Source organism: Rhinatrema bivittatum, chromosome 11, assembly GCF_901001135.1.
Source record: "Rhinatrema bivittatum chromosome 11, aRhiBiv1.1, whole genome shotgun sequence".
NCBI classification, from domain to species: Eukaryota; Metazoa; Chordata; class Amphibia; order Gymnophiona; family Rhinatrematidae; genus Rhinatrema; species Rhinatrema bivittatum.
Window position 1 is genome coordinate 56,933,756 of NC_042625.1, and position 23,462 is coordinate 56,957,217.

Below are 23,462 nucleotides of genomic sequence, written 5' to 3' on the forward strand. Positions count from 1 at the left end.
AATAATAATTCTCTCCTGTTGACAGATGGAGAAAGCATTTTATTTTAATTGCCTGGAGACGTATTGTCCACATTAGAAGTGCCACACTGGCAACCCAATAATAATGGGGGATTTCCGTTACCCAGTGCTGACTGGGTAGATAACATCAGGATATGCTAGGGAGCTACAGTCTCTAGATATCAGAAAAGACTGTTTCATGAAGCAGCTGGTCCAGTGGCTTCTCTAGATAGAAGTATTTAGGGGGCCAGGGGGCAATAAAAGGGCAAACTAAGTACAGGGAAGGGCAAGCCCATCGCATGGCTCCTGCCTTTAAACTGGCTATAAAGGATACTACAAGAAAAAAATCCCAGGGGGCCTTCTAGGCAATATTTAATAGTTTCATTTAGCATTCTATATAGGAGTAAAGCTGAGGTCTATACAGGCTAGGGTAGAACCCCAATATAAACCCCTATACCTTGAGTCCTGTAAACATAGTATACCTTCACAGGAACTCTCCCCACCGTGGGGGCAGAGCAGACTTTCCCCATATAATGCACCATACAAAAAATATTTAAATTCTGGTATCATGACATTGACAGCAAGGCAAACTCCCTCCTCTACCAGACACATTGTGAGTGATACAAAAAACCCCCCAAAACCCCCAAACGTCATATAAAGAATATGCACTTGCACTTTGTAGCAAATGTGCCACAACACAACAGCACTAACTGCAAGGACTCAAATAGCAACAACCCTATCCATGAAAAGGAAACACTACAAATGTTACACCAGGCACTAGAATACCTAAACACCTCCTGTTAGGAAAACTGCCACAGATATGTACACACAACTATACCCCAGTAAAATACCTCACCCCTGTCAAACGTGCAAAACATAAACAGATCGCTACCAAATAGAGAGTAAGGAATCACAATTAGAAATAGAAATATACAGACAAATATTGAACTAGAAATTCCAAGACGTACACTTGGGAACTTTTGAGTTCTGCTTATCCTGAAGTGTCCTGTGGATTAGCAGGGCAAGATGAGGGTGAACATGAACCTTCTCTCTTCCACACCCCCATAACACCATCCTGTACTGCCCATGACCTCTCACACTCCTACCCTCTCTCCTGCCCTCCCAAAAGTGGACCCCAGTATTTTCCCCTTCCCCCAGGATGGGCCCTGGCATTTTCCTTCTTCCCACACCCATTCAAAGGATGAATCCCAGGATTCTCCCCTTTCAGAAGATGGACCCCAGGATTCTCCCTCTTCCCAGGATAGACCCCAAATTTGTTTCACTTCTGACCCCCCCTCAAGTACAGGTAAAATTATACATGAATTGGTACCACACATGTAATTTTATCCACATTCAAGGTGGGTAGTTTTTAAATTTTTCATTTCTGTGGGCAGGCCTGGATTTATCACTTGGCACACCAAGCCTATGCCTAGGGTGGAAGATATCTGTGTGTGTGTGAGAGAGAGAAAGCCTGTGGGAGTGAGAGCATTTGAGACAGAGAACCCAAATCTATGAGAGGTAGCCTATGGGAGTGAAGAAGCCTGTGTATGTGTAAGAGAGCCTTTGCGAGAGAATATATGAGAGTAACAACTTGCGTGTATGTGTGAGGGATCCTCTAAAAGAGAAAGAGAGAGAGAGCCTATAAAAGAGAGAGAACATGAATGTTTGTGTGAGGGAACCTGAAGGAGTGAGAACTGGTTTGTGGGAGAGAGGATGTTGGAGTGTGTGAGCCCATGAGAGTGAGAACATGTGTGTGTGACGGAACCAGTGAGAGTGAGAGCATGTGTGTGTGTTGGGAGAGAGTCTGCATGTGTGTGTGTGTGGGTGAATGGGTGTAAGAGACTGCATGTGTGTTGGTGGGTATGAGAGCCTGTGGATGACAGTCTGTGTGTGTTTGTGTGGGCGAGTCTGTGTAGGTGTGACATGTTGTGTATGTGTGTGTGTGTATGTGTTTGTTTGAGAAAGGATAAAGTTTGTGTGGCACCCCCCAATCCCCAACAATCACAGGGTGGTTGAAAATTAAAGAATATCAGATATGGAGAGCAAGAGATTTTTTTAATCCTTATTAATTTCATTATTGAATGTTGCTTGATGTGTCTGCTGTTTTGAAATATATTGATGTTTTGGGAAATTTATAAACATTTTTTTGAGGTTTTAATTATTGAATGTTCTATTCATCAGTTGCTTTGAAATGTTTTATTAGTATGACTTTACTAATATGATTGATGTTTTATATTTCTTGATTTTATTGTTTGTTGGTCCCTTATTCTGTCTTTGGTAGGGGTCTGTCAGGTGACAGGTATAGAGAATGGTGGATGTTTTTTTATCCTTACTAGTTTTAATTATTGGGTGTTTGATATGTGTGCTGTTTTCAAATATTTTATTGATGTTAGGAAATTTTAAAAAAATTTGACAAGATTTTAATTATTGAATGTTATTCTATTCATCAGCTGTTTTGAAATATGTATTCTTTTTATTAGTTTTACTATTGGTTTTACTATTATGATTGATGTTTTATAATTCGTGATTGTATTGTTTTATGTGGAATGGTGATGTTTGTTTTTCTATTGTTACACTGTATACAGAGTCTGACTTGTTGCCATTTCCAGTTAAGTTTTTCTCTGCACATTTCTATTTACTTCATGTTCTCTTTATTCTGGATTTGGTGATGGTCTGTCTATGTTCTGCATGTGTAACTGAGGTGAGATATTCTGCTAAGAGTCTAGTTACTGAGGAGGAATGTATAGCAGTCTGACTTATTCTGTTTTTTTTAATAGAATGTATATTGTATTTTAGGACCTGCTATAAAGAGAAGTGAATAAGCATGAGAAATGAGAAAGATTAGATATATTGCTGTTCTGTTTCTAGATTTTTTTAATTTAATTTTGTAATAATTATGTTAGGTATAACATTTCTGTATTCCTTACATGGAGGGTGGGATCAATAAGTGAAAAACACAAGGGGGGCCTAAACACAAAAGTTTGCTCAGAGCCCCATAAGTGGCTAAAGCTACCCTGCATGCATAGACTACAGATTTTACTCTCACATCTATATTGACAAATTCTTTATCATATGATGATGTCATTAACAACTTCGCTGAGCAGATAGCACAGCACAAGCAACTTCAGACAAGGGCTACCAATAGGATAAGTATATTGTTTATATAATTTGTAGCAGTGAGTTGTATATTTTCTTAAAGTTTTTTATTTATTACTTTATTCTGGCCAATGTTAATTTCATTGGTAATGTCCTACCTTGGCTGGGATCGGGGTGTGTGTGTGTGTGGGGGGGAAGGGGGGGGGGAGGTAGAGACAATACCTACAGTGTCTAGGGATGACAAAACCTTAAATCCATCCCTGTCCGTGGGTAAGACATTGTTTTACCCAAAAAATGGTTTTGGAAATTGGGTTAGGGTTAGGGTGGAGCGCACTGTTAGTCCGCGTTTGGTCGCGCGTTTTCGACACGCTATTTTTACCCCTTATACAGTAAGGGGTAACAGCGCGTCGAAAACACGCAGCCAACCCCCCAAAAATTAATAGCGCCTGCAACATGCAAATGCATGTTGATGGGCCTATTAGATATTCCCGCGCGATTCAGAAAATAAAATGTGCAGCCAAGCCGCACATTTTACTTTCAGAAATTAACGCCTGCCCAAAGGCAGGAATTAATTTTGGCCAGCACCAGGGAAGTGTACAGAGAAGCAGAAAAATCTGCTTTTCTGTACACACTCCGACTTAATATCATAGCGATATTAAGCCGGAGGCCCCATAAGTAAAAAAAAATTAAAAATCGGCACACGGCCCGCGGGTCGGAAGATGGACGCTCAATTATGCCGGCATCCATTTTCTGAACCCGTGGCTGACAGCGGGTTTGAGAACCGATGCCGGTAAAATTGAGCGTTGGCTGTCAAATCCGCTGACAGCCGTCGCTCCTGTCAAAAAGGAGGAGCTAGGGACGTGCTAGTGTCCCTAGCGCCTCTTTTTACCGTGGGCCCTCATTTGCATGCGGGCCGATACTAAATCGCGCTCACAGGAGAGTGGCCTGTGCGAGTGTCGGAAGAGTGGGTGCTCGCCGGCTCTCCCGCACTTTTTTCTGTATCGGCCCGTATGTTATTTAAGTTGACTGTTAACTGCTAAGGGAAAATCCTTACACAGTCAACTGCTGCACTGAAACACCATTGTCCATAGACTTTCCTGAGGAGGATTTTTTTTCAGGCCTGATATGTTGACACCTGTGATGCTAGTGTTTAAAAAGCATGTTGTACCTTGTTATTGCCAATAAATCCTACCTCCGCTCTTCCTTTCATCAATAGACCTGAAAACAGTCTTCATTAGCCCTCTTTTTTTCCACTTGCACCTTTGCCATCCTGATTGACTTTCTCTGCCTCTGGCAATAGTGCAGCAGTGTCTGCATTTTTTGGATAGTAAGTTTCATCCAAAACACTGCTGTGTTGTCATAAGCAATAGCAAGAAATTGGCATTACCCAAAGATCCTGGTTTGCCACACTTAAATCCCTGAAAACCAAAAGCCCTAGTTAATTATTAGTTATGAAGATCACCAGATTTTATGATAGCTTTGTAACTCACATTGGTGGTGCTAATTCTCTATATTGTACTTGAAAGAAAATAAAGTGAAAACTTTTTTGTAAAAATTAAGTTAAAAAATTAAGAACCCTGTTTAGGAAGAGGGGATTGAATTCTCTGGAGCTGCATCCCGTGAGGAAGATAATGAGTTCCCAGCAGTTTCAATTATTTCTCTAACATTATTAACAATGGCCTTTATTCTTTACTGGTAGTAGTGAGACATCAAACAGATATACTATATGGGAAGAGACTTTTTTATATTGTTCATTTCAAATGAAAGTTCACGCAGTCTACAAAGCAGAGAATTAAAATCCCATTCTCCTGTCTGACTGAGGTCTCAGGTAGTTCCTGATGTATGGTTTGACAAAAAATATAATTTTCATGAGCAATCCAAAGGCACACAGCAGGTCAGCCATCTCAAATTCCAAGAGCTCCAGGTCTCATGGTGCATTGCAAGGGATGTTACACAGCACAGAACTAATGGCATCCTGCAGGAATGTCCGGCACCAGAAGAGCAAACTCTGCAGACCTTTGACAGGTTTTGGTGCAGTGGTTGGAAGAGAACAGCTGGAAGGCCTGGAAATGAACAACTGTAAATGCTTGCTGGGAAGTGCTAGCTAAGAAACAATGAGATGCTGTAAAAGATTCCTCTCCACACTTCTATTGTGAAAGTCAACATGTACTTTTAGTTGCTGTGAGGGGGATGGTTTTCACGTTAGAGAATCAATCTAGCCATATATTTCAGTAAGGATAACATTGCTGGGTGTATACTGTAACTTTGTTAAAAAAGAAATTGATAATAGGGTACAATATCTTTTTATTGGCCCAACCTAAGAATTATTGAAAGATGCTGTACATGACTTTTTGAGGTCACATTACTAAACGTCCTTGTACAATATTCTTTGGATGCAAGGAAATCAGCTTTCTCCAGATCCAATATGGCCATCACTGATTCTGCAATAATTGGAGGAACAAACAGTAACTGCTTGCAGGAAACCAGGCTTGGGATTTTTGGTCTTCCTGGGCTAGTGGATCTGAGACTACTACTGAAGTTTGGTGCATCTAATCCTCAATGTCTATAAGCCGGTCTAATTTTCAGGATAACCAAGCTATGTACATTAGTCTTGTTCTTAGAGTGTACGTATGCAATAGTCATTGTGAATATCCTGAAAACCAAATCTGTTTGTGGCCCTTGCTCTGAACCCCTGGTTTTGGATGTGTAGCAGGCAAGAGCCCTTGATGTTTACAGCAGTCTCTAAAGTGCCTCTGAACATTATCAATAGGTGGATGCGTGCCCACAAAAACACAGTTTGAATGCATTGTACAGCGGTGCAATTGTGAGTCATTTTGAAGTATATTTTGAGTGACTGAAGGAGTGTCTGCAGAACAGTAGGAATTCTGGTGTCTCTGCCCAGAATTATTTAGGTGTCAGAGAAGGGTTTGTTGCTCCCTCTGTAAAGTGCCTGTTTTTTTTGTTTTTTTTAGCAAGACAGGCAATAAGTAGGGATGTGAATCGGGCTTTGGACGATATTTTCAAAATCGTCAGAAATCGGGGCTCCCCGATATTGATCGTGGGGGTTCTCTTATCGTTTTGGGGGAGGGTGGGAAAAACGGCACACAAAAATAACCCCTAAACCCATCCCAACCCTTTAAAACTAATCCCTTAGCTTCCCCCACCCTCCCGACCCCCCCAAAAACTTTTCAGGTACCTGATGGTCCAGTGGGGGTCCCTGGAGCGATCTCCCGCTCCCGGGCCGTCGGCTGCCACTAATCAAAATGGCGCCGATGGCCCTTTGCCCTTACCATGTGACAGGGTATCCGTGCCATTGGCCGGACCCTGTCACATGGTAGGAGCACTGGATGGCTGGTGCCATCTTGTGCTCATACCATGTGACAGGGGCTGACCAATGGCACCGGTAGCCCCTGTGACATAGTAAGGGCAAAGGCTATCGGCGCCATTTTGAATACTGGCAGCCAACGGTCCGAGTGCAGGATGTCACTTCCGGACCTCCGCTGGACTTTTGGCAAGTCTTGTGGGGGTCAGGAGGGTCCTCCAATACTTGCCAAAAGCCCCTGGTGGTCCAGCGGGGGTCCGGGAGCGATCTCCTGCACTCAGGCCATCGGCTGCCAGTAATCAAAATGGCGCCGATAGCCTTTGCCCTTACTATGTCACAGGGGCTACCAGTGCCATTGGTCAGCCAATGGCATGGATACCCTGTCACATGGTAAGGGCAAAGGGCCATCTGCACCATTTTGATTAGTGTCAGCCGACGGCCCAGGAGCAGGAGATCGCTCCAGGGACCCCCACTGGACCACCAGGTACCTGTAAAAAGTTTTTTTTTGGGGGGGGGGGTCGGGAGGGTGGGGCAAGCTAAGGTATTAGTTTTAAAGGGTCGGGGTGGGTTTTTTGTTTATCGGCTCGGGCGCAGCTGATAAACAAAACTGCGATCAGGCCCAATGAAAAAAAAACCACATGTGAATCAGAACCGGAATCTAAACCGATTCCGGTTCTGATTCACATCTCTAGCAATGAGTGATTGCAGTATACTGGCCTTATATCTGAAGTCCTAATTCATCATAATAAAGACCTACACTAGCTTAATTCTCTTGTGTGCAAATTCTGAGGGGGTAGAAGCAGGAAAGTTGGGCCAAGCTTAGTCCTTTACCATTGGCTGTGAGTTTTGGCCTCCACATTCCTTTATAATGGGTGAGTATTGTTCACCCATTGAGAATGACCTTTGAGACTCACAGTTGGCTCAGTGTTGGTGAGCAGGATGGGCTCCGCTTGTGGCCATATATGGCAGCTCTTTTCCACCCTAATGGCTGGTACCCTAGGCGATCGCCTAGTTCACCTACTGGGATGCGCTATATGAAAGGTCTGACTTTGATTTCAGGGTCAGGACTTTAGTTATTGGACTACCTGGACATAGTGCAGAGGCAATATTCGCAGCTGGTATGGGGTGGAGTGGGGATAGAAGGATTCCCAGTAATGCAATGGCAACACCTACTGACCAGACTCAAGGTGCACATGTTTCAGGCTTTTCAGAGACCTGTGGGCTATGACCCCTGGCCAAGGATCATTATTGTAATAGTTAAGCTAGGAATGGTATATTAAATAGGGAAAATACCCTGAGTGGTTGTGAATGAAGGTTAATGGTGTTGCACTCCAACAGAGGCCAGTACCAACTGAACTGGAAGCCCAAAGGAGCAGGAGGAAACTGCTGAGCCAAAATAATAATGATAATAAAGAACTCTGGATCCCTGGTAGACAAAGGGTGAACAGGGGCAGAATGCTAGGGTCTCAGAAGGAAATGGAGGCACAGTTAAAACAATTCAAAATATACTTTATAAGTGCTTGCAAAACAGGATTTGATTGCAGAGATCTGTCCCAACGGTGTTCCTCAGATTCATTTCAGAAGTCCAGAAGAGTTGGCTTGTGTTGTGAGACCTTTCAGTCCTGTATATGGCTTCTTTCATAACATACTGCTCCTTTTGGAAGCTTCTTGTGTGGTAGTAGGCAGGAATGGTCACTAGGGCTGTGGCTGGCCTTGCAGTGTATGGAATTCTAGAGGGCACAAAGCTTTTCTTCTTCCTAGGAATGAAGAAAAGATCATTTGCAAAATGTCACTGCCCTGCAAACCAGGAGCACCCCAAGTCATTGTGAGACTCTGCTTTCTCTTTGATTTTTAAATACGACTTTTTTGTTCTATTATACAAATATAAGTGGTGATACTACACACATTTTTTTTGCTTTTGCCGAATATTTCCATTCATGCCAACTAACCCTTGACCCACTTGTAGCCCCTAAAGGGGTGCATGACTCCATTCTCTTTTTTGGATAGGGAGGACTCCCTTCCTCTCCCCTCCATGAACTCTGATCACCGGCATCACCCCAGTGCTAGCTGAATAAGCATGGCAGCCATTGAGTTCAAACTTCCAAATGTATAACTTTATTTTTTTCTGGATGAACGAGCCAGCAGCTGTACACATGGATGTGAAGCAGGTTACCATTTTGGATAACTGAATACATCAATGGTTCTTCACTGTCCCTTCTGACACAATCTATGCTTCCTCCCCCACAAAAAAAAAAAAAAAGCTTGTTACAGGAAATGACACTTTAATGCTATCAGCTGTAGCCTTGGCTTCCCTTTGCCCAGCGCCACCACCCTTGGAGCTTTCCTAGTTCCATAAGGGCATTAGTGCTGTCCTCTGAAGCTCCTTGCAGGGCTGTGCGACTCCTATAACTGTCTTCAACAACCGTGAATCAAGGGAACCCCCTAATGCGCGGTCTTGTATGGTCGCTATCTTTAGGGCAACCACTCTGTGGCTGTCCCCCTTTGTATAGCTCCCAATTTTATTCTTTATTTACTTGAATCAACATATTTTTTTGTTTTTTAGATTTTTTTGTGCTTTTTTCCTACTCCCCGGCTGTTTGTCCGACCCGGTAATAAGTAATTAACAATAAGTAGCATTTATGAAAACCTGAGTAGACAAGTGGGAAAATCCCAGGCGGATCGGGCAAACAGCCGGGGATTAGGAGCAAAGCACAAAAAAATCTAAAAAAACAAAAAATATGTTGATTCAAGTAAATAAAGAATAGAATCGGGAGCTATACAAAGGGGGACAGCCACAGAGTGGTTGCCCTAAAGATAGCGACCGTACAAGACCGCGCATTAGGGGGTTCCCTTGATTCACGGTTGTTGAAGATTGTTGACACAAGGGAACAAGGTTGGTTGTTGTATAGTGGACTCCTATAACCGTAGCAGTGGGTCCCAATGTGCTCATGTGTGAGGAAGCACCTAAACACATGCAACCTTTCCCCGGGCTTCTGTGAAAGACTGCATGCAGCGTGCACGAGACTGCACTAGTTCATGCATTTTTGCACATGCATCCTGATTTCCCTTGCTTGTTTTTTTTTTAACTCCCTTCAAGATACTTACCTCCCAGGGGTAGAAGGCTCCATGTTTAAATGCTGACAGAGGCCTGGTTCATGGTCCTTGCATTGCAGTGGATCCTTTGGTGGGGAAAAGCAGATGTTCATTTGTGACCACCAGTGAGGCCAGACTGGCCACATACCTGGCTCTGAAGTTTGGCTTCCTTACTGAGGGGACCATTTTAGAATGAACCCACCCCAGCAAATCTGGAAGTGTGTGCACTTATGAGAAAGAGTGCGCATTGACTAAACATCCCAAGTGTGCACAGCGTTATCTGGTGCAAGTAGCTGGTAAGAAGTCCAGATTGTTTAAGATCTCACATGGAGTGCCTCAAGGCTTGACCCCTTCGGCCTTACTCTTTAACATATATTTGAGAATAATTTGCCATGGGTTTGCTGAATTGGACGCTGGTTATCAAATCTATAACGGTGATAAATATGGCAAAATCTAGGATCTTGTATTTATCCAGATTCCCCATCTGATAAAATGCCTCAATTTCAAACTATCGATAATTCAAGGAAATCGATCTCCCAGGATGTTTGTAACCTGGGTGTCATTCTTGATTCTAAACTGTCATTTTGGCCACAAATTAAACAGGTTGTGCGATCTTTTATTTATTTATTTATTTATTTATTTATTTATTTATTTATTTAGAGGTCATGCATACCATTGTTCCAAGTGAAAATCACTAGTTCACCACAGTTCATGACATAAACATTCATAAGTATTAGAGAATACTGAGTACATCAATAACATACAAAAAGTATGTTATTGAAAAGTCAATATCATATTGACTTTTCTCAATATGATATTTAATAAACACCTTAACAGAACAATTCATTAATATTGCAAATGCTGTAACTTAGTTCTCAACATTAATTGGCAATTTTGTTCCCTATGTTTAAATCCTGGCTACTTTTCACTGCTCCAAGTTGTGTAATTCCCTTGTTTTATTGTAACTGCAACCTCCTGTCAGCACCTTGTTAATGTTTTATTATTATTATTATTATTATTATTATTATTTATTATCTCATTAATACTTTGTTCCTTCAACTTTTGTTAATTGTAAACCGGTATGATGCGATATCCATCGCGAATGGCAGTATAGAAAAACTTTAAATAAATAAATAAACAAATACACCATTATTAGTCATCAGGAAATGGGTAGAATATTCGGGTGCTAGCTTCTTATTTTAAGCTACAAATGCTTTACTGCCTGCGTCCATGTTTAAATGAAAGTGATCTGAAGACTGTGATACATTCCATGGTAATGTTGACAGTTGACTATTACAACGTATTATATATTGGTTTGCCTCTTTACACAACATGTGCACTCCAATGTATTCAGTACGAATTGTGGTGGGAATTCCAATTTCCCAGCATATAAAACCTTGCTTGCTAAAGTATTACTGGCTACCCATTATTTGTAGAATTAAATTCAAGGTTGCTCACCTGGTCTTTAAGGGCATTAATGGCCTGGTCTCAAAGTACTAGGACCTTAAGATCAAGTTCACAAATATAATTGGATGTACCATCTTTTAATGTTATTTGATTAAATGAATCACAAGATAGGCTCTCCTACGTTCAGGGACCTATGATCTGAAATTCACTACCAAGGTGCTTAAAAAGTGAAACTGGGCTTTTAAAGTTCAGATAATTGGTAAAGGCCGTTTTCTTTCAACAGGCCTTTAATATAACAGGTGAAGAGTCAGTTTGATACTGAAGAGTGGAAGTCTCTGTGTGGGAAAGTTGGGAATGGTCAAGTGCAAGTGCATTTAAAATTTCAGGTCGAACGATGATGGTGTATAAATGAGAGCCTTTAATGTTTTAATGGAGTGTTTTCATGTGTTTTTTAACTGTAAACCGTCTTGAAATGTTGATAGCCGGTTAACAAATTCTTAAATAAATAAATAAATATTGTGTGTACTTAAAAGTATACATGTACATTGAGGGATGGAGATACATTTAAAAAAAATCTGTGCAGACTGCAGGTTCTAAAATATGTTATCAAATCTGCGCAGACCCATATATGGGGCCTTGAGGACATGTTTGAAAGTTAAGCTCTAAGGGGTCCATATTTAGCCTCTACCCAGTTATGTAAGTTAGTTGGCTAACATGGCTGAGGTTCAATCCGCTGAACATTCTCAACTATCCCATAGCCAGATAAGTTTATCCACCTAACTTTAGATCAGCTGAATAACAGGTCTAACTTACCTGGCTAATTTAGCTAGATAAGGCTGAATATCAGCATTTATCCCGCTAAGTTAGCCAGATAAGTAGCTCTGCCCCATCCCACTCCTTACTTATCTGGATAAAATTTTAGCTGGATAAAAAGATATGTGGATAAGTGACACTTGCTGTACACGGTCCAAACTTATCTGACTAATTGGCACTGAATATTGGCTGCTATGTGTGCAAGGTTTCTCTGAAAATTCTCTGTAAAGTCTACGGATGCAGTATAGCCATAGATGTTATCACTATGCAGGTTGTTTGAAAAATACCCTTTTGATTTATGATTTTATATTGTTTAATAATAAAACATGTGTACCTTTCATGGTCATATCGTATGAGATCCATATTCAAAAGAGCTTTCTAGGAGGCTTCAAGAGATCCCTGATTTCAAACATTTATCTCCTCTCTATTTAAATTTTATTCAGGTGACTCATTATCTGCTCTATATTTAGCCAGTAAAAAAAGGCAGTGATGGGATATTCCGAGGGCAGGATATTCAGCACTATCCGAATAAGTCTAGTCATTTATTTTATTTATTTATAATGGAATGTAAACACGAATCAACCAATCTCAAACCCTCTCTCACTAATTCCTGCTGAATATTTATCATACTATTACCATTCACAACTGTGTCATATTTATTCATTTGATTACCTATGTACCGTTTCATAGTCTTATTTTTTCAATTGCTATTCTAATGTATCAATAGGCTGAAATGTAAATATTGTGCTGTTCAATTTCTCCCCTTCCATCCCAAGTTTATTTTCCTTGTTTTTTGTAACTTTCCCTCTCCCTTTTTCTGATTCACTGTATTTAAAGTTCAAGGTTCTTATTGAAAATATTGTTTTTTACGTTACGTTATGCTTTACACTCCTTGTTATTTGTAAACCGGGTTGATGTGATGCCTATCATGAAACTCGGTATAACAAAAACAATAAATAAATAAATAAATAAATAAAAGTTCTTATTATCTGCAACTTCCACAATGTTCAGTGTGGACTACAGTTTTAACATACACATTAATAGAACAAAACAATTAATAAAACATGCTGGAGGGTTGGCCTAAACTAAACTTTATCCAATTACATATATACATAGCAACATAGTAATGACAGCAGCGAGCTTCTTATGGTAGTTTACCCCCATGTTTCTCTTAAGGGTAGCATCTGCTAGGGATAAAAATTTGTTTTGTTTGTTTGGTTCATTTTCAGGAGGTTTTCTCACCACAAATTTAGATTCATTTAATGTCTGCTTTTTTTCTTTCATTAAAAAAAAACAAAAAACAAATCAAATATAAAAAAGAACACAAAAACAAACAAAAAAAAGGAAATGCGGCCTCAAGACCACACAACCTATCCCTCCCTCACAGAAAAATGCAGGGGACAGGATGTCCCCGGCCCCACTTACCCGGTCTGATGGGGATCCACTGGTGAGGCCTAGGCCCAGGATGAAGCCTCAGCCTTGCATACGCCTAGGCAGGATGCCATGAACTCTGCCTAGGCTCTACACAAGGCCAAGAATTGGAGGTCTGGTCCCAATGCCTTGGCCTAGGTCCAATGCTGGAGCCTAAACTGGATATCAGGGCTTTGGCAGAGGCCAGGGCCTGGGCCCAGGCTCAATGCTGAAGCCTGATCTGGAGGCTGGATTCTGACACCTGGGCCTCAGCCTAGGCCAGAGCCTGGACCCAGGCCTGATGCTGTGGCCCAGCCAGAGACCAAGTCCTAACGCTAGAACTTCGGCCCAGAGGCTGGGTCCAGATGCCTGGGCCTAGGCCCAAGCCTGATGCCACAGCCCAGTGGCCAGAACCCGACACTAAGAACAAGGCCCAGAAACAAGCCCGACGCTGGGGCCTGGCCTGGAGGCCGGGTCCTCCTGGTACCTGAGCCTAGGCCTTGAGGGCCTCTTCTTAGCTCTTCTCTCTTCTTTCTTCTAATGACAACATCTGCTGGGGTCATGCTGAAGTAAATTAAGTCTGGCGTATCCTCCTCAGCGCCATTTTCCCCAGGTGTTGGGACCCAGTCTCAGTATGGGCTGCGGCATTGGGCTTGGGCCGGGGCCCTTGCCTAGGCCGAAGCCCAAGCATTGGGACCTGGACTCTGGACTGGGCCCTGGCGATGGGCCTGGGTTCAGGCTGAGTCCCTAATGTTGGGACCCAGCCTCTGCGCTGGGCCGCAGCATCAGGCCTGGACCAGGGCCCTGGCCTATACTGAGGCCCAGACATTAGGACCCGGTTTCCGGTTGTGCCCGGCATCGGGTCTGGGTCAAGGGCCCAGCATCAGTACCTGGCCTTTGGACTGGGCCGCTGTGTCAGGCCTTGGCCTGGCCCTAGCCTAGGCTAAGGCCCAAGATTGGGATCTGGCTAGGCTATGCTTTGGATAGTCAACAGATCAGGTAAATAATTTTTTGGAGGGTTCTTGGCCTTTGCTCAGGTTTTGTCTGAGCAAATGGCATCGGCCTGGGCCTAGGTTAAGACCCTGGCATTGCGCTTGGGCCTCAGCTGTGGCCCTTGCTTTAGGCTTTTACTTATGTCCTAACTGAGGCCCTGGCATCAGGCCTAGGCATCTGCTCGGGTATAGGCTGCAGACCCTGCTTTGGGCCCTTGGCCTGTGCCCTAGATGAGGTCCCAGCCTAGGCCTGTCTGGAAGTTTAAAAAGAATTAAACAAAGAAGATTTGTTTAATTTGGGGACCCTCTCAGTTCTTTTCATGGCCCCAAATGAAACAAATTGCCCCTTATTCATTGTATTTTGCAAATTCATTTAAAACAAATGCACATCCCTAGCAACTGCTGCTCTGTGCAGTTATCCCCAAGCCTTAAAAATTTACTGACAGCAATTTTTTTACTGGGCGATGAGTCTTCTTGAAAATTCAGACAGTGCTGCTTGATGTGCTATGCTTATGGGTTGGCTGTAAAAGCAGTCCTGTGCTTTTTCCCTTATGTCTGCATATCAGTACCCCAGACTTAAAATTCAGGGCCCATCTTGGTTGTCATCTAAATCCAATTCCTCCCCTCCCCTCCCAATGTCAAAGAGGGAAGTGATGTTGCAGGTTGCATCAAAAACATCAAGGCTTATTGGTTAAGGGTAAGAATTACCGTAACTTTGAAACAACTGGACATATTCAGTGGAAAAATGCATATTCTGTTATGTTCTGCTGAAAATCCAAGTAGAATTACTTGGGTAATTTTCTCACTCCTTTACTTACTCTGTGGACCTCTGTATGTTTAAAAATCTTCATCCCTGAGCCTCTTCTTAGATGTCCATGCTGGATTCAGTGTGATACTCACATGGTGTTCTGATAAAGATCTGCTCTTCATCATTCCAGTGTGAGGTCTGAATGGGGCTTTCAGGATCAGTAGAGCAGCCCAGATTTACTTAGATACACAATGGTAGAAATAACTTTGAAAAACACAAAATGCCAGCGTATTTCCTCAGGACTTAAATAAAATCTGAATGAAAAGCAGGCTCTGAACTCAGCCGTTAAAATCATTATCTGAATAGTTTTAAGTACAATGCTTTTACGCAGTATGACAGATAGCATTTAACTTTTAAGAAAGTTGATATTAATCTTCTCAATAGATAATTATAGGAATTTTCAGAAAAAGGTGGAATGACATTATTTAAAAAAAAAAAAAAAAGTTGAGGGGAGCAGAGCTCTGACCTTCCATTTCACTGGCTGGCTGATGTGGCTGTTGCATCACATTTCTGAAATGTGCACTAGGTTGTACAGAGCAGTAGCCCCAGTGCCCCAGTTCATTGGACTGTCCCTTCTTGTGAATGATGCTGGCCCTGTCTTCTCTAGCCAATCCAAATTCCAGTGAAGTGAAGCAGAGGTGGTATTGCAAACTGTTCATGCCAAAAGGCAGTACTGAATAAGAGCTTGCTCGCTGATTGTGGCTTCTGGCTCACTAAACTTGGGTTTGGCACAGAAACCAGCCATCTGCTATTAAAAGTTCTTACCCAATCCAGCCAGACATAGGATAGATGGCCACCATTAGTACTCTTTCATTAGCGGATGTGGCATTATACAATGCTTTTAAAAGGCTCGCCACAAAAATAAATACGATCTTGACAGCAAGGAACTGACTGGATGCCAATGTGAAGAGAACCAGATATTTGCCTCTGTTAATAATGTCATGTTTATTTATACATTTATTTTAAACATTTTGATTCTGCCTAATCGGTGGATTCATGGTGGTGTTCATATCATCTTTAGATTATCTGCGCCAATCCATCCAGAAACCTCAGCAGGAAACATGCAACAATTGCCCTAGCCAGGCCCAGCTATTATCCTAAAGACAAACTTGCAGTGTTCTGATTAAATTCTGTTTGGGATACCCATCATATCCCCTACTCCTTGCTTCCCTCATGCATCTCTCTCTCTTTCTGAGAAAGAATGCTACTTGTTGTTTCCTCGTGTACAATACTTTTCAAACGTTGCACAATGCATGATGACCACGTTTGCCATTTAAAAGTTGAATTTCAGACTCACCTCTTCTGTTATTCAGGTACAGCAGCACTATTAAGGCTAAGAGGGCCAGAAAGCCAAATACAGAACCCAGGACTATGGCAAGGATGCTGTCTGCAAAGGGAGAGGAGAGATGTCAGTTATATTTCAAGGCTGAGGATATTTGCTGGTGTTCCCAAGGAAAGAATAAAAGAAGGAAGCAAAGATGACAAACCCAGTGTATTAGTACTCATAGATAACAAAGAAACACAATGACAGAAAAAGACCATATGGCCTATCTAGTCTGTCCATCCGCACCAACTTTAAGGTCCTTACCACTCCCTCGGAGATCCTCTGTGTTTATCCCATGCTTTCTTGAATTCAGATACTGTCCTTGTCTCCACCACCTCCACAAGGAGGCCGTTCCCTGCATCCATCACCCTCTCTCTAAAGAAATATTTTCTTAGATTATTCCTGAGTCTACCCCCTTTTACCCTCATCCTATGATCCCCTTGTTCTAGATCCTCCTTTCCTTTGAAAGAGGCCTGCCTCCTGTGCATGGAAACCTTGGAGGTTTAAAAATGTCTCAATCATATCTTCCAAATCCCAGCTTTCTTCTAGGACAGTGGTTCTACAATCACAATGCTTCTGTTCCCCCTCTGACAAATGGAACATTGCTGTTCGGTAGAGATTTACAGGATTCTCTATATATGGGATACCTGACTCTTAAGGCCAATAAATAAGAAATCCTTATTCCTAAAGAGAGCTAAGAATGATTTCTTTAGCAACTTCTAAAGCTCCTAAGGAGCAATCTCACCTGGAGCAATCTCACCTTCTTGTGGAGCTCCTTGGAAATGTATAAGATTTAAACTATCAAGAAAGAACGGGCTTCTCCCACTGCAGCATAGCCCCCGATGACCCATTTTGCAGACAGGAAGTAAAATAATTTAACAATACCACACAGCTTCACTTGGGAGCTTTAAAACCTCATTAGGAAAATATTTAAATGTTCTCCAATGGTCCACCTAAGGTAAATGAGGAAATTAATCAACTTCAAATTATATTTCTAACAGCATTTTCCTAATTCTCCACTATTCTATAGCAAACTATCAGACTTAAAAACAGGCTATTATAGTCCTACACCAATTTCATTTGATTTTTCAGGCAAAGCATGTCCTTTACCATACCTTCTGGAGCCTTCTCCTGAGTTTTAAATTTAGCCCTGGATCTATCAAATGAGTCTATGCAATAGGTAATAAAAACCGCCTTCTAGATCTTTTCCAGCATAATGTCCTGTGGTATGGACCTATGCAAAATTAACCTCACTCCAGCAGCTCCCTCCAGTGGATTAACAGATGTGCCTTTTTAACGTGCAGGGACTAGAGGCACATCTGCCAATCTATCACATGCTCCATTTACATTAACCCTTTCCTCCAACACTCTATTACTCAAAGTCCTCTCAATAACCACAAAAGTACTCACTCGTTAAAAATAATATGGCACTCACCCAAGGTATGCTCTGTACTCTTCCCATAATACTTCTCTTCCAGACAATAGCAATATCATTTGTACCCTGGTATCACCATGTCCCATTGGTTATCCTCCTTCCACCAGGTCTCTGAGATGCCAATTATATCTACCTCTTCATCCAGGGATATGCACCTTAACTCTCCCATCTTAACTTTTAGACTTCTAGCATTTGTATACATACATTTTAAAGAGTGTTTTTGGTTTGTATTAGGGATGTGAATCATTTTTTGATGATTTAAAATATCGTCCGATATATTTTAAATCGTCAAAAATCATTAGAGCCGCGATACAATAACAATTCCCCCGATTTATCGTCAAAAAATCGTAAATCGGGGGAAGGGGGAGGGCGGGAAAACCGGCACACTAAAACAACCCTAAAACCCACCCCGACCCTTTAAAATAAATCCCCCACCCTCCCGAACCCCCCCAAAATGCCTTAAATTACCTGGGGTCCAGAGGAAGGGTCCCGGTGTGATCTTTTACTCTCGGACCTCCGGTGCTTGTAGAAATGGCGTCGGCGCTACCTTTGGTTTTTCTGTACGGAAAAACGATTCGCATGCAGGAAGTCGTTCCCGGATCCCCGCTGGACCCCCAGGGACTTTTGGCCAGCTTGGGGGGGCCTCCTGACCCCCACAAGACTTGCCAAAAGTCCAGCGTGGGTCCGGAACGACCTCCTGCAGTCGAATCGTGTTGTCTATGGCCGGCGCCATTTTGCGCAAAATGGCGGCGCAAAATGGCGCCAGCCGTAGACAACACGATTCGACTGCAGGAGGTCGTTCCGGACCCCCGCTGGACTTTTGGCAAGTCTTGTGGGGGTCAGGAGGCCCCCCCAAGCTGGCCAAAAGTCCCTGGGGGTCCAGCGGGGGTCCGGGAGCGATCTCCTACGCTCCTGACCTCAGGGGACAAAAAAACAAAATGGCACCGGCGCTACCTTTGTCCTGTCATATGACAAGGCAAAGGTAGCGCCGGCGCCATTTCTACAAGCACCGGAGGTCCGAGAGAAAAAGATCACACCGGGACCCTTCCTCTGGACCCCAGGTAATTTAAGGCATTTTGGGGGGGTTCGGGAGGGTGGGGGATTTATTTTAAAGGGTCGAGGTGGGTTTTAGGGATGTTTTAGTGTGCCGGTTTTCGATTTACACGATTTTCACGATTTTCACGATATTTAAAAAACCCAAACGGCGACGATCCGATTCCCTCCCCCTCCCAGCCGAAATCGATCGTTAAGACGATCGATCTCACGATTCACATCTCTAGTTTGTATTAACAACCTGCTCATTTTTCGGCTCTTTACTTAAAGACACCTGGTCCACTTTGGCATTTATTGCAACTTCTCTACTGGGCTGCCCTGTTTTCCTGTTCTCTTAGTATCCTTCAAAGATACATCATTCTGAGCCATGCTCTTCTGAGCAATTGTCAGCTTTCCCCCACCATCTAGTTTAAAAGCTGCGCTATCTCCTTTTTAAAGGTTAGTGCCTGCAGCCTGGTTCCATTCTGGTTTAGGTGGAACACATCCTTCTGGAAAAGGACCCCACCTTCCTAACAAACCTAAAAATCTCTTCATTGCACCATCGTCTCATCCTCACATTGAGACTCTGGAGCTCTGCCTGCCTCTGGGGTCCTGCATGTGGAACAGGTGGAATTTCTGAGAATGCTACCTTGGAGGTTTTGGATTTCAAGTTTCTACCTAAAGTCCTAAATTTGGCTTCCAGAACCTCTCTTCTGCACTTTCCTATATCATTGGTGCTCATATGTACCAAGATAGCCGGCTCCTCCCCAGCTCTATCTAAAATCTTATCTATGTGACACGTGAGGTCTGCCACCTTCGCACCAGGCAGGCACATTATCATGCGATTCTCATGTCCACCAACCACTCAACTATCTACCTTCCTAATAATCAAATCACCAACTCCAACAGCTTTCCTTATCCTTCCCTCCTGGGCTTATCCTTAGTGCAAGAGGATATTACATCACTTTGAGGGCAGGTCCTAGCTATAGGATTGCTTCCTGCCTCATCAAGGTGATGCTCTCCTTCCAGGTGACCTTTCTCCTCCAAGGCAGTACTGGATTTGCCAGATTGGAGGTGGGACTGCTCTACTCTATCCCTCTGCTTCCCTTAGCTCCTCCAAGGATGCTACCCTAGCCTCCATTCTCTGAGGGCTAGGAGCACTTTGCACTTAGTGCACACATACAACCTCTCGCTAGCTGGGAGATAATCATACATGTGGCACTCTCTCAGTACAAAAGACTGAAAAGCCCCCCCTCTCGCTGCTAGACTACTGTCTCCATCTTAATTTTGTTGATTTGTTATCGAGTTAAAATTTCTAAGGGAGTAGGAATGTAAAACTAAACAAAAGTACTTTAGCTTTATTTATTTATTTTATATTTGACTGTTAATGACCCTCAAAACACTACAATTAATCTACTTATATCTACCTTATTGACTCTTGCTTTGAATTAAATTCCTTCTGTAAGTAAATTTATAATAAGGAACTTTGAGAGGTTCTGGTCCTCTTCAGCGGCAAAAGGTGCATGGTCTCTGGAAGCTGAGGTTGTGAAGCCTGAAGCCTGGATCTGCTTGTTGTGACCTCCATAGTCCTCTCCCAGGGACTACTGGATAAAGTATGCAGATGAGCCTTCCAGTCCTTTTATGCTACAAGGGGTGTGGAAGCTGGGTCTGTGGAGCCAGAATCCTGATTTGCTCACACTGACCTCTTGAATCCTCTCCTGGGGGCTCCTTGGTAATGTATGCAGATGAGCTTTCCAGTCCTCTTCTGTAGCACATATTTTTAAAAGACCCACAGTGGGAAAGCTCCCGCGGTGCTCTGTGATGACCACACATGCTTGACCAATTTAAACACCGCCAGCACAGCAGATCCCTGCTCTGCAGTGCATTTTGCCATTCCTGCTTCTGTTATTGCATTCTTCCTACTCCTGGACCCAGCCTTGCCTCCAGTCTGCCTTCTCCTGCTCCTTCCTTGCCTTGGCCCTTACCCCTTTGGACTGATCGCTCGTGCTTGACCCTGGCCAGAATCTGCCTGCTCCGACTTCTGCCTATATTCGACCTTGCCTGAATGCCACCTGCCTTGCCTCCTGCCTGGTGTCCATCTGTGCCCAAATGATGCCTGCCCTCATTTCTGCCTGGTATTCATCCTTTCTGTATGCCACCTGTGTGCCACCTGCCCTGATCCATGGCAGGTGCTGGACCTTCTTTGCTCCTTGGGATCTCGCCTAATTCCTGCTGGCCCCAGAAATCCAAGAGCTCAACCTGTCAGAAAAGGGGCTGTTAAACGTGAAGACTAGATCTTATAGAAACATAGAAATGAGGCAGAAGAAGACCAAACGGCCCATCCAGTCTGCCCAGCAAGTTTTCACACCTGTTTTTTTTCCTCATACTTATCTGTTACTCTTGGCTCTTAGTAACCTTTTTTATTCTATTTCCCTTCCACCCCCACCATTAATGTAGAGAGCAGTGTTGGAACTGCATCTAAGTGAAATAGCTTAATTAGTTAGGGATATTAACCACCGCAATAAGCAAGCTACACCCATGCTTATCTGTTTATCCAGACTATGTAATTCAGTCCTTGTTGGTTGTTGCCTGAATATAGATCCACGTTTCTTCGTTCCCCCCTGCTGGCTATGCATTGAAAGTGAAGTATCAGTCTTGCTTCCCTGCCGTTGAAGCAGAGAGCTATGCTGGCTTTGCATTGAAAGTGAAGTATCAGTCTTGTTCCCTTGCCATTGAAGCAGAGGGCTATGCTGGATATGCGTGAAGGGTCAAACTTTCTCCCCTGCCGTTGAAGCAGAGAGCTATGCTGGATATGCATTGAAAGTGCAGTGTCAATCTTTCTCTCTTGCCATTGAAGCAGAGAGCTATGCTGAATATGCATTGAAAGTGAAGTATCAGGCTTATTTGGTTTGGGATAGTAACCGCCGTAACAAGCAAGCTACTCCCCACTTTTTTTGTGAATGCAAATCCTTTTTTCCACATTTCCTCATTGCCGCTGAAGCTTAGAGCAATGTTGGAGTTGCATTAACCATGTGTATGTTTATTGAATAAGGGTATTATCACCAGGTAGTAGCTGTCGTTTCCGTGAGCCACCCACTCTTCATTCACATCCTCTAGACTTTATGGATCCACAGTGTTTATCCCACGCCTCTTTGAAATCCTTTACAGTTTTGGTCTTCACCACTTCCTCTGGAAGGTCATTCCAGGCATCCACCACCCTCTCCGTGAAGAAATACTTCCTGACATTGGTTCTGAGTCTTCCTCCCTGGAGTTTTAAATCGTGACCCCTGGTTCTGCTGATTTTTTTCCAACGGAAAAGGCTTGTCGTTATCTTTGGATCATTAAAACCTTTCAAGTATCTGAAAGTCTGTATCATATCACCTCTGCTCCTCCTTTCCTCCAGGGTATACATATTTAGATTCTTCAATCTCTCCTCATAAGACATTCGATGAAGACCATCCACCTTTTTGGTCGCCCTTCTCTGGACCACCTCCATCCTGTCTCTGTCTCTTTGGAGATATGGTCTCCAGAACGGAGTGCAGTACTCCAGGTGAGGCCTCACCAAGGACCTGTACAAGGGGATCATCACTTCCCTTTTCTTACTCGATATTCCTCTCTCTATGCAGCCCAGCATTCTTCTGGCTTTAGCTATCGCCTTGTCACATTGTTTCGCCGACTTCAGATCGTTAGACACTATCACCCCAAGGTCTCTCTCCTACTCCGTCCACATCAGCCCTTCACCCCCCATCGAATACAGTTCTTCCGGATTTCCACACCCCATATGCATGACTCTGCACTTCTTGGCATTGAATCTCAGCTGCCATATCTTCGACCACTCTTCCAGCTTCTTTAAATCCCGTCTCATTCTCTCCACTCTGTTGCAGATCTTAGTGTCATCCGCAAACAGATCCGCAAACAGATCTTGTCCCTGATGGGTGTGGCTAGGCAGAATCAATCACACCTCAGGGCAAAAAGCTCACCGACAATGACAGTAACAAAAAATACGTGGCAAGTGTTTTAAATATAGTCATATAAGTTTTGACTTATCCAGCTAAGTGGCAACAAATATCCAGCTAAATAGTGCTGTGGTGATTTATCCAGCTAAGTAAAATAGCCAGATAAGTAAAAGTAAAGTGGATAAGTAAGATAGATGGATAACTAATGTTTGAAAACTTATCCAGCTTTTTATCCAGACAAGTGGTAGATATCTGCCATGCATATGTATTCCTGCTCCTAATTTTAATCATTTACTAGAAATGTGCAAGAGGAAAAATTTGTTTTATTTCAAAATTTATTTCATGGGAACCCTAATTCATTTATTTACTTTCATAACAAAAAAAAATTGTTTTTTAGTTTGATTCATTTTTCGTTTGCCATTAAATTCAATTGCAATAGCATTACAGCGTATATTGGGCTCCAAAACTGGGGTTTTCTAATCAATTGACTTAAAACTTGTGGGAAGAAATAAACAGAAGGGTGAAAGAACTCCAAGGTACCTAGAAAGACTGTGGATACTGGATAGTGACAACAAAAGTGGCACGAATACCAAAAGTGGCCGGGAACTGCGTACACATGGATGCATGCATGCACCTTTTAAAATCGACTCCTTTGTATGCACTAGTTGTCTGATAGTGCTGAGCTTAATGGCAGACTTTACAACACAGCCTGGTATGCTTCAGATAGTTCAGTCTCTGCGCTGCCTTCCATGTTCACCTTGTGCCCACTGCTCAGGC

The 23,462-nt window shown here is 42.9% G+C and overlaps 1 protein-coding gene across 1 annotated transcript in view; it reads right to left on the bottom strand.

Moving 5' to 3' along the window:
- Positions 1–7,903: 7,903 nt before the first annotated feature.
- SUSD2 (sushi domain containing 2) overlaps positions 7,904–23,462 on the bottom strand; it is a 195,603-nt gene continuing 180,044 nt past the window's right edge. The window contains 3 exon segments of the mRNA XM_029571685.1: positions 7,904–8,172; positions 14,949–15,117; positions 16,236–16,325. Coding sequence (XP_029427545.1) covers positions 14,996–15,117; positions 16,236–16,325 — 212 coding nt within the window. The 3' untranslated portion in view covers positions 7,904–8,172; positions 14,949–14,995.